Source organism: Carcharhinus amblyrhynchos, chromosome 13 (genome assembly GCF_965287045.1).
Source record: "Carcharhinus amblyrhynchos chromosome 13, sCarAmb.v2.hapA, whole genome shotgun sequence".
Classification (NCBI taxonomy): Eukaryota; Metazoa; Chordata; class Chondrichthyes; order Carcharhiniformes; family Carcharhinidae; genus Carcharhinus; species Carcharhinus amblyrhynchos.
The window spans coordinates 61,588,306-61,600,116 of record NC_137336.1 but is presented as its reverse complement, the minus strand read 5'-3'; the positions used below and the strand labels follow the sequence as shown (position 1 = coordinate 61,600,116).

The 11,811-nt window shown below is 40.9% G+C and overlaps 1 protein-coding gene across 2 annotated transcripts in view; it reads left to right on the top strand.

Annotated features, from left to right (window-relative positions):
* The first annotated feature begins 285 nt into the window (after positions 1-285).
* Positions 286-11,811, top strand: part of LOC145351550 (sialic acid-binding Ig-like lectin 5) — a 46,544-nt gene continuing 35,018 nt past the window's right edge. For both annotated transcript variants that reach the window (XM_080201145.1, XM_080201144.1), the window contains exons 1-2: positions 286-396; positions 2,341-2,459. In XM_080201145.1, coding sequence (XP_080057271.1) covers positions 2,408-2,459 — 52 coding nt within the window. In that variant the 5' untranslated portion in view covers positions 286-396; positions 2,341-2,407. The remainder of the gene's footprint in view (positions 397-2,340; positions 2,460-11,811) is intronic.

Sequence of the window (11,811 nt, the reverse complement as noted above, 5' to 3'; positions counted from 1 at the left end):
AGTGCTAACCATTGTGCCACCATGCCACCCATAGAAATAAATGTGTACTTGGTATCAACATTTATTTAAAAGGCTTTTATTATTCCGTTAAAGGAAATTTAATGCAGGCAAACTGTTACCATACGATATGCGTTGCAAATGTTTTTGGTTTATTGTCTTTCACTGCCTGCCTTTGCAATTTTTCAAGGGAGGCTTCAGTTCTACTTCCTTGTTTTTTTTTGCTGTTGGTTTGTGAATATCATTTGTCAGTATTGTTAGTCTCCTTGGGTTATGACAGCCACATTTTGTCATCGCTGTCTTTCCTTTACCTCTTAACTTTGCCGTGTCTGCTTCAATGTAAAGAACTGGTCTACTTAAAGGGAACATTGTGTCAACAAAGGTGACAAAATTGAACAGGTAAGGACATTTTCTTCAATGAGTTTATATAAAATGCATTTTAATGCTGGGTAAATAATTAAATATACTATTTAGTCAAGAATAAAGCTGGAAAAGACAAAACTTTTACCTTTTATTGATATGGTCCAGAGCTGGAAAATATTCTTTTCTAACACTTTAAAAATAAAAGGAAGTTAACTATATTTTAGATAACTGGCAATAGAATCAGAATAGAGATATTGGGGCGCTTATTAAACATAGTGCATTGTGAAAACATTACTATCTGAAAGGGTAGTGGAAGCAAATTTGATTATAACTTCCCAAAATCGTACGTGGACTTGAAGAAGGAAAGATTTCAGTGCTGTGAATGTATATAGGGACTATTTGTGTCATCTTTCAAAGATCCAGCGTACGTCTATTGAGCTGAATGTGTAGCAAGATTTTATGGTAGACAATGTACAACAGGTTTGGGTTTTCAGCTAGATAACACTTGCAACAAGATGGTTTGAAAACCGAAGGGGAAGTGGGGAGATGGTGTTGGAAGGTTCTTTCAGGAGGAAGGCGTGAGCGAAAGTGAAGAATGTCAGGGCAGGTGAATGAAATACTTTGCCGTTCTGTCAGCTGCTGTATGAATTCTCCTATGATCTTCACCAACTGTTTTAACCTCCTGGGTACCATGAGAGCTAGAACTCTGGAAGCCCTGAAGCCATACAATGGAATGGCACAGGCATGCTGCTGGCCAATTGGCAATCCATGCAGACCCCATGCTGACTGAATGGCCTCCCATTCATGTGACAGTAGACCAAGAAAATTGGGGCATCAATCTTTTTTTAGCTAATTTGATGCATTTTCATGAGTTTTCTCTGCGTATGTCCAATGAGCGTTGGGCTAATCTTTCTTGGCACCATAATTTAAAGTGCTACTTATCCATTCTGCTGCTGCTGGGGTGCTTTAGTTTTAGCTTTGCTACACTAAAATCTGTGAAGTCCTTTGGCTTGTTCTTTTTGCACATTTTGGGGTGAGGTGCTGCATACATCCTGGGGGGGAAGGGAACCTACACGAGTTGTATGGCCTGTGGTTGCGTCGCTTCTATATTTGCAATATGACTGGAAATGGAGCCGAGGGTGCAGAGGAGGCAATCTCTGAAACGAGACAGAGGTGGAAGGAGGCCGTGGGGGTGACCACATAACGCTCAACTCAACACTGCCATTCTGAGGAAGCTCCTCATATTTCCACCTCCCTCAGGAGCAATGCCAGTGGTAACACAGGTTCAACCAGGAGGTATTGACAGGACTGTACCAGCTCCTTTTAATGTGACTTGATGTCTCACATCAGGACAAGGTCAGTAACACTAGTGGCCATTAAGGTAACAGCGACACTGAATTTTGTGCAGGCTACATCTCCCCATACACTATCATTGTTGCAACTGGGAGGTGACAGAGGCCACCTGTACAAGGAAATGTAAACTCTTGTTTTCTCTTCATCCATTCCTACCACAAGTCTTGGAGGCCACCTCAGAATGAGGAAGTAGGGGAGGAGAATGAGGAGGTAGGAAGTATGCATCCTGGATCCCTTCACTGCATTGGACTATCCAAGAACATATGTTCACTCTTTGTGCCCTTAAGGGGAACATTCCTTTGTCAACCATTGATCTCTTATTACCCCACCGTAACATTCATAGGTGACGTCTCATTGCAGCAATCCAATATTGTGTAATGAAATTAACTTTTTATCAATATCTTCATCCAACAACAGATCCAATAATACAAATAAAACTGGACTATTTACCCTTGTGCATCTCTTTCTAGCTTTTGTATTATGGGTGCAAATGGCCTTGGAGTTCAATAGCTAGGGGCCTGTGACAGACTGCACAATTTCCAACACATGAGACAGTTTAAGCAACATCTATTGCTAAACCTGATTCAAATCATCTTTGTTCACTCTGGTCCTTTGTTTATTGTGCAGGTGTCAATGAGTCTGCCTGTTCTTAGCTGCTGAGTGTACATGTCCCATCAAGGCTGAGATCTTCAGAATGAGCACAACACACTGGACTCGGGTACTTATAGCTGTATGTCTCATCCAGGGTGAGTATCCAATTCAACTAATTACTGTGCTTAAACTCAAATGTTTTCTATCCCTTTCTTCCTGGTTCCTTCCCCCTCTCTCCTTTGATATTCAGTTTAACTACATGATAATTTGTTATGCAAGTCAGCCTCTACAGCCCAGTCAGAAAATTATTTGTATCACTGAGCCTCGTGCCTGCACTTGGCAACCATTGCTTACAAATGTTTAAAAAGCTGTTTTTTTTTTTTACTTTTCCTTTCAATATATTTTTCTGTTTCTTTGTCCAGCTCTTTTACCTGCAGTTTATTTCCCTAGCTGTTCCTGATCTCCATTGTTGCACTTCTTTCCTCAACATTGTTAAGATGGCAGCGTGGGCTCGTTGAGCTGAAGGGCCTGTTTCCCGTGCTGTGTTGTTCTTTGTTCTTAAAGCTCAGTGATTAAGAAGCTAGGTCGTTGGTCCTATTGCATTCTCTAATGTCCCATTAGCAGTTTGTACTTCCAGAACCTTCTAACCAAAAGCTTTGAACTGAAGGGTGCTGCAAATGTTGAACTAACATTGCAATCTGTCAGATATCCCACTCCAACATTATGTTGACCAGTTTGTTGTGTTTGATTTGATTTGTTATTGTCACATGTATTAGTATACAGTGAAAGTATTGTTTCTTGCGTGCTATATAGCCAAAGTATACTATTCTTAGAGAAAGAAAGGAGAACATGCAGAATGTAGTGTTACAGTCATAGTTAAGCTGTAAATGAAGATCAATTTAGTGTGAAGTAGGTCCATTCAAAAGTCTGATGGCAGCAGGGATGAAGCTATTCTTGAGTCAGTTGGTACGTGACCTCAGAATTTTGTATCTTTTATCCAAAAGAAGAAGGTGGGAGAAGTACGTCCTGGGTGCTTGGAGTCCTTAATTATGCTGGCTGCTTTTCCGAGGCAGCAGGAAATGTAGACAGAGTCAATGGATGGGAGGCTGGTTTGTATGATACATTCATGACCTCAGATTAGACTATTAGATTGGAGATTATTAGAATAGAGCAGAAATTTACAATGGGACATTTACAGATTAAATTAGTGTGCAATCATGGCAAATGGAATTCAGTATGGGGTAGTGTAAACTCATCCACTTTGGATCTGACAAAGGTGTAACTGAATATTTTCTGAAATAGTGAGAGATTCAGGTCTTTGGAGGATGTAGAGGGTTTTGGACACAAAACTTAAATGGCAGTACACAGGGAAATGTTTGAAAAGACTCGTGAAATTTTTGCTTGTATCTCAAGGGAGTTGAACATAGGAGTGAGAATTGGTGTTTCAATTGTACAGCCTCTTTAGTCAGACCCCAGCTGGAGTATTGTTCTTCGTGCTAGGCACCATACCTCAGGATGAAGATATTTACCTTGGAGGAGAAATTGTGAAGATTCATCAGAATTATATCAAGGCTTAAAATATTCAGTTCAAGAAACCAAAATACTTAAACTTGGGAACGGATTTCTTTGCCCTGCCAGACAATAGGATTATCCAGTCCCATTAAACATCACAGTCGGGCCAGAATATCCCAACCTTAGCTTGTTGAAGATTTAAGGTGACCCGACTGAAGGATTTAAAATCACTGGGGGATTTGATAAGGCAACTATTTTCCACTGTTTCTCGGAAACCAGAAAGGATAATCTATGAATGAATAACCTCATTAGCAGACAGGGAACAGCCACACACATGGCATTGTGGAGAGAGAAAGTTATCCATGGTGTTTAATCCTAACACTGCGAAATATGTGTCACAAACTTTTGACTTTAGACTTAACTTTGGCTCCATCGAATATATAGGAAAATTCCTATTCTTCAACTGTCGGTGGTGTTAATAATCAATCTTACAGTGAATTCCTTTGAGTAATTTAATTTTCTCGATGTATGACTTTCCATAACACAGTAAAAGCTGTGTTGGAAGATACATTTCCCTTGTGCATTGTTTCGTTGGTCATGCTGCAAATCAATAGGTTCAGGAAATCCCTGATCAAATCTGTTCAGCTTAGTGTCAACAACGGAACACTTTAAGCCCTGGTGTAATTCTGGTGTTCTCCTTACTGTGTTTACCTCAGTCCAATGCCGGAATCTCCACTGGTGTGGCATTTTTGAAAATTAAAATGCAAGTGTCCATTTACAATATGCAGATTTGCCCTAGAAGTTAAATGTTTCTCAAATGATGTAAAAGCCATATTGTCTGTCAATGTTGGGAATGCAGGTCCCTTTAAGACTAAACCAGGACTGACTGCACAACAAATTGAGAGCAGGTGATGCTCACTGAAGCTTGTGTTTAAGAGCTAGGGTTTTCCCCCCACTGAGTAAAGTTTATATATTCAAAAAGAGCTTTAACTTCAGCAAGTAAATGCTTGTGTTTACCTAGTGTTTACTTAACAGCAATGCATTTTGTCGTCTTAAAGTGAAACTATAAGATCAGAATGATATGTTGTTGGAGAGAGTTTTAAAATAAATTGACAGGGGGATGGGCACAGGCATATTGGAGTAAAGCTTATTTTATTAGTGTCACATGTAGGCTCACATTAACACTGAGGGGATTTTCACAGTAACTTCATTGCAGTGTTAATGTAAACCTACTTGTGACACTAATAAATAAACTTAAAAAAAAATGAAGTTACTGTGACAATCCCCCAGTCACCATACTCCAATACCTGTTTGGGTACACTGAGGGAGAATTTTGCATGGACAATGCACCTAACCAGCACATCTTTTGGACTGTGGGAGGAAACTGGAGGAAACCCACTCAAACATAGAGACAATGTGCAGACTCAACACCGACAGTGACCCAAGCTGGGAATTGAACCCAGTTCCTGGCGCTGTGAGGCAGCAGTGCTAACCACTGTGCCACCATGTCTCTGAAAGGTGGAGTTATTGACAAAAAGGGAGAGTATCAGATAGCATAGAGAAGTTAGTATCATAATCAGATACAAGCAGACTGACAAGGACTACAAGCATAAAGGCAGGCATAGAATATATGTATATTAAGATACAAATTGTGGTAAATAATATTAGTGAGCTACAAACTCAAGTTGTATACGAACTTAATGTAGCATCTATTTCCAAAACATGGTTTAACAGTGCTGCATTAAATGGATGAATATCCATTTTTTGAATAGGCTAACAGGAGAATTCTGTTGGTTCACAACAGGTTTATTATAGTCATTTTTACTCTGCCTTCTGGATCCTCTTACTGTCCAAAACCCCTCTCTAACTAGGGAAAAACCCAGCTCTTAAATACAAGCTTCAATGAGCATCATCTGTTGTAAATTCACTGTGAAGCTAGTTTTGGTTTAGGCTTAAAGGGACCTGCATTCCTAACATTGACAGACTGGACACTTAATATTCAAGGACACAAACATCCAGAAAAGACAAAGGAGGAAAAACGGATGTGGGTTGGCAGTAATGATCAGGGAAGACATCATTGTGTTGGAAAGACTGGATGTTCTTAAAGGGGCAAGGATAGAATTCGTTTGCTTAGAATTGAGAAGCAAGAAAGGTATGATCACTCTACTGATGGTATTTTATATACTTCTAATACTTGGAGGGAGACAGTATGGAGCAAATCTGCAGGGAAATCATGGAGATATGTAAGGATAATTAAATGATGACATTAAGGGACTTCAATGACACTTTTACCCTTAATATCGACTGGGATTATGTTAAAGTAAAGGAAAAGAGAAGTAGGAATTTCAGAAATGTACACAGGAGAACATCTAACTAAGAAGGAGGTATTGCTAAGTCTGATGTTGGGAAACAAGATAGCCCAATAAGTAGTCCAATTGTCTGTAGGTACATTTGGATAATAGTGATCATCATATCATAAGGTTTAGACTAGTATTAGAAAAGAGCAAGACAAATTCCAATGTAGATCTTTTAACGTGGAAGAGGGCTAACCGCAATGGAGTGAGAGGGGATCTACAAGATACAGTAGAACCAAGGACAACAGAAAAAATAGTAACTGGATGACCTTTAAGGAGGTCGGGTTTCAGGTGCAGGCAAATGTATTCCGAAGAGGGGAAATGCAGGGGTACCAAAGGCATGGTGTTTGGATGATGAGGGACATAAGGAATTTGATAGGTTTGAATTAACTGAGCAGAGTCAGCATGGATTTGTAAGAGGCAGATTATGCTTGACTGATCTGATTGGGTTTAAGTAACTGAGAAGGTTGGGGAAGGGATGCAATGGATATTGTCTACTCGGATTTTTCAAAAGCATTTGATGAAGTAACCATAAAAGCCTTGTTAACAATAGTTAAACTCATGGAGTAGGAATGTTAGTGTCAGCTCGGGTTTAAAAAGTGGTGAAAGGACAAAAAGTAGTCAGTTGCTGTAGATGTTTCTGTTTATTCTTCCATGGAATGGGAGCATCACAGGCCTGGTCAGCATTTTCCGGCCCATCCCTAATTGCTCTTGACAGAGGGCAATTAAAAATCAGCCACATTGCGTGGGGCTTGGAGTCACATGTAGGCCAGACCAGGTGAGGACGGCAGATGTCCTTCCCTAAAGGATATTAGTGAACCAGTTGGGTTTTTAGAACAATCAGTCATATTTTCATAATCACCATTCCTGAGGCTAGCTTTCATCATAGAATCCCCAGAGTGCAGAAGGAGGCCATTTGACCCATCAAGTCTGCACCAACAACAATTCCACCCAGGCCCTATCTCCATAACCACATGTATTAACCCTGCTAATCCCCCTGGCAATAAGGCAATTTAGCCTGGCCAATCAACCTAATCTGCACATCTTTGGATTGTGGGAGAAACCAGAGCACCTGAAGGAAACCCACACAGAACATCTCACCTGTTTAGATAGGAAGATAATACTTCCCATGGTGCTAGAGCCACTGTTTTTGTTGCTATATATAAATGACTTGGATATTGCAATGCAGTGTACCATATATAAAAAAAAAGCATTAATGCTAAATTTGGAGCCGGAGCTATGGCTGACAGTCAAGTTGAAATCAGTCAACAGTAAGGGAATGTAAATAAGTTGGCAGAACAGGAAGAGAAATGCCAGGTAGAATTTAATGCAGAAAAGTATGATGCATTGTGGCAGAAGGAATAGCGGGTGACAATGTGGAACAAATGGCTAAGTTCTAAGGAGTGTGTAGAGGCAGAGGAATGAGAGGTTTGTGTCTATAGATTAAGAAAATGGTGGGACAAATTGAAAGAAAATTTAGAAAAGTATATGGGATCTTGGGTGCCATTACTTCCCTACTTTTATATCTTTATTTATGGTGCACTATTTCTGGTTAGTTGGGCCACAACTAGAATATTGTGACCAGCATTGGTCATCAGAATTGAGGAAAGATTTGAGGGTCCTTAACGGGATGCAGGGGAGAAAGGCCCCATTAATGAGAGATTTTAATTATGAAGTTAGGTTGGAGAATTTGGGGTTGTTTACCTTAGAGCTGAAGAGATTGAGGGGAGATTTGATAGAGGTGTGCAAAATTATGACAGTTAGATGAAGTAGACAAAGAAAAGCTGTTCCCATTAATTGAGTGTACAAGAACTGTCAGAGGAGATTGTAGAGTGGGTACAATTAGAACATTTTAAAAATGTTTGGACAGGTACATGGATAGGAAAGGTTTAGAAGGATATGGGACTAGTTCAGTTTAGGAAACCTGGTTGGCATGGACGAGCTGGACCAAAGGGCCTGTTTCCGTGTTGTATCTCTCTATGATTCTATGACTAATTAATACTTTGTGGAAGACATTGCCAGATGGACGTGGGAGGGAATTTTATTTCAACAGTTAGTAGCAATGACCCAGAACACACTGCCCCTGAGGGCAGTGATGATCAATAATTCCAAACTAAAACTGGATGTATACTGAAGGAAAATAAACTTACAGTTGCACGGGGATAGAACAGGGGAATGTAATTGACCGGATTGCTCTACAATCTTGGACGGCATGGTGGCATAGTGATTAGCATTGCTGCCTCACAGCACCAGGACTCAGGTTTGATTCCTGGCTTGTATCACTATCTGTGCAGAGTCTACACGTTCTCCCTGTGTCTATGTGAGATTCCTCTGGGTGCTCCGGTTTCCTCCCACATTCCAAAGATGTGCAGGTTAGGTGCATTGACCATGCTAAATTCTCCCTCAGTGTCCTTGAACAGGCACTGACGTGTGGCAACTAAGGGATTTTCCCAGTAACTTCATTGCAGTGTTAATGGAACACTACTTGTGACACTAATAAATAAACTTGAAACCACAGAGAGATGGGCCAAATGGCCTCCTTTTATACTGCAATGACTTCATGCCACTGTGCATAACCAAGTATAATGCTGCTTTGTGTCATCTGATTTAGCCTGAGCGATACAATGGGATAGCTTTCAAAATTATCATGGAAATGGAACTATTGCATATATGTTTCCTGCTTTCTGTCACTTTGTTTTTGTTAACATTTCACCTTATGAAGAAGAGATCAGAGATGAACAGATTTTGTGGCCAAATTCCTCTCCAATTCGATTTTCAGGTTTGCTAACAACATCACAGTAGTGGATTTCAAACAGTGACAAGACAGAGCATAGGAATGAGATAGAGAATCTGGTGAACTAGTATGGCAACAATAATCTCTTCCTCAATGTCAACAAAACAAAGGAGATTGTCACCAACTTCAGGAAGCGTAAAGGAGAATATGACCCTGTCAACATCAATGGGGATGAAGTAGAAAGGGTCAAGAGCTTCAGGTCTTTAGGTGTCCAGATCACCAACAATCTGATCCCCCATGCTGACAGTATATTTAAGAAAGCCCACCAATGCCTCAACTTTCTTAGAAGACTAGGGAATTTGGCATGTCAGCTACCACTCTCTCCAACTTTTACAGATGCACCATAGAAAGTATTCTTTCCGGTTGTATCAAAGTTTGGTATGGCTCGTGCTTTGCCCAAGACCACAAGGAACTGGAAAAGATCATGAATGTGGCCCAATCCATCACACAAACTAGTTCCCATCTATTGATTTTGTCCACACTTCCTGCTGCCTCGGAAAAGCAGCCAGCATAATTATGGACCCCACACACCCCAATCATTCTTTCTTCCACCTTCTTCTGTCAGGAAAAAAGTCTGAGGCCATGTATCAACCGACTCAAGAACAGCTTCTTCCCTGCCATTATCAGACTTTTGAATGGACTTACCTTACATTAAGTTGATCTTTCTCTGCATCCTAGCTATGACTGTAACACTATGTTCTGCACTCTCTGATTTCCTTCTCCATTTCCTTCTTTACGGGCGGCATGCTAGCACAATGGTTAGCACTGATGCTTCACAGCTCCAGGACCTGGGTTCAATTTCAGGCTTGGGTCACTGTTGTGTAGAGTTTGCACATTCTCCTCGTGTCTGCGTGGGTTTTCTCTTGGTGCTCTGGTTTCCTCCCACAGTTCAAAGATGCGTGGGTTAGGTTGATTGGCTATGCTTAAAAAAAAAGTTGCCCCTTCGTGTAATGAGATGTGTAGGTTAAAGGGATTAGTGGGTGAAATATGTAGGAATATGGGGTTCGGGCCTGGAAGGGATTGTGGTCGGTGCAGATTTGATGGGCCGAATGGCCTCTTTCTGCACTATAGGGTTTCTATGAATGGTATGCTTTGTTTGCACAGTGTGCGAGAAACAATTATTTTTCACTGTATGCTAATACATGTGACAATAATCAATCAAATCAAAATTTTCAGCAAGTGAAAAGAGAAAACAGGAAGTTGTATGGGCAGAAAAAAAGCAGAGCTACAAGTTTGGAGGACAGGAGTGATTAAATGCCAAAGTGGATGATGGTGGGTGGGGAACTGATAGCTGCAAGGAACTGATTACCAACAAAGCAGATAAATAAACAGTACTTTATTTGGGGAGAAATAACTGTATGCAAAACAGAGATTAAAATGCTTCCAACATCCAGGACTCCAAATGCCAGAAAGCTTGTGCCTCACCTTGATTTGCTCAATGGGTCATGTGAACCCCCTCATCACTTAAAGGGACACACAACAACAGTGAGGCAAAAATAGGTGATAAAGGACATAGAAGGAATCAGCAGGGAAATGTGAATAGTTACAACACCACAGCAATCCACAAAAAAAAAACTCTCAAACCTTTTCTGAAATAATTTTGTTTCAGATTGATCTCATAACAGTTACACAGAAAAGTATTTTTATTAAAATAATATATAAAGATAACTGCACAACTCCATTGCAGCTTCACCAGAATTAACTTTTGACGCCTATAATACTTTTCTAAGAACACCTTTAATAGCCTGATGCCTCATTTCAAAACCGCATTTCACATTTCTCATCTACTCTGGGGATGGGATTTTCCAGCCACGCTCACCCCAAGACTGGAAAATCCCACCTGAGGTCAATGGATCTTTTGTATGATCTGTCCCTCGCCCGCTACGATTCCCACAGTGGGCAGGGCGGAACAATTCTGCCTCGGGTCTTTCAAGCCTCTTTGTTTTTTTCATATTCTCAAGGGAGATGAGGGGCGTTGCTGTTTTCATTCCGCAATTCGTTGTGATCTAGAAATCACTGCCCACAAGAGTGGTGGTAGCATATTGAGAAGTGACATTGCGGAGAAATGGGAACAAGGGACTGTGGTTAATTATATTGGTCTTTCTAAAAGGCATGTTGGGTCACATGGTCTCATTCAGTGCTCTCTGATTCTATCTTTAGTATTAACTGGGCAGATTGTACTAGTCTAATTTTAATTTTGACCTTTATTAAATGTAATTTTCACTTTTTGAGATACCAATTTACATCTCTTTCAGACTTCCTATTTTTCTTGTGTGCAGCTGTTAGCACAGTGAGCCCTCTAGGGCACCATTTTATTTCCTCCCTCGGATTTATTTCCTGGCGTAATTAGAGGTTGGCCTCTTCTCTTCTCTCTCTGCCTTTTCAAGCTGGTCTATACATTTCTCTCCAACAGCAACAACATGCGCTTATGTAGCACCTGTCTAATAGAGTATCCCAAGGTTCGTGAGAGAAATAAACCAAAATATGACACTGACCCATGTAAGGAGTTATTAGTTCTATGGGCAGCACGGTGGCACAGTGGTTAGCACTGTTACATCACAGCGCCATGGACCCGGGTTCAATTCCAGCCTCGGGTCACTCCACAACGTGCAGTTTGTACATTCTCCCCATGTCTGTGTGGGTTTCCTCTGGGCGCTCTGATTTCCTCCCACACTCCAGTGCGGGTTAGGTTGATTAGCCATGCTGAATGACCCTTGGGGTGGGAGCTTCCTGTGCCACTTGTCCTAAGACTGGAAAATCCTGCCTGAGGTCAGCAGACCTTTACATGGTCTGTGTGCCACCTGCTGATTTCCATAGCAGGCGGGATGGGTAAGTTCTGCTCTTAGT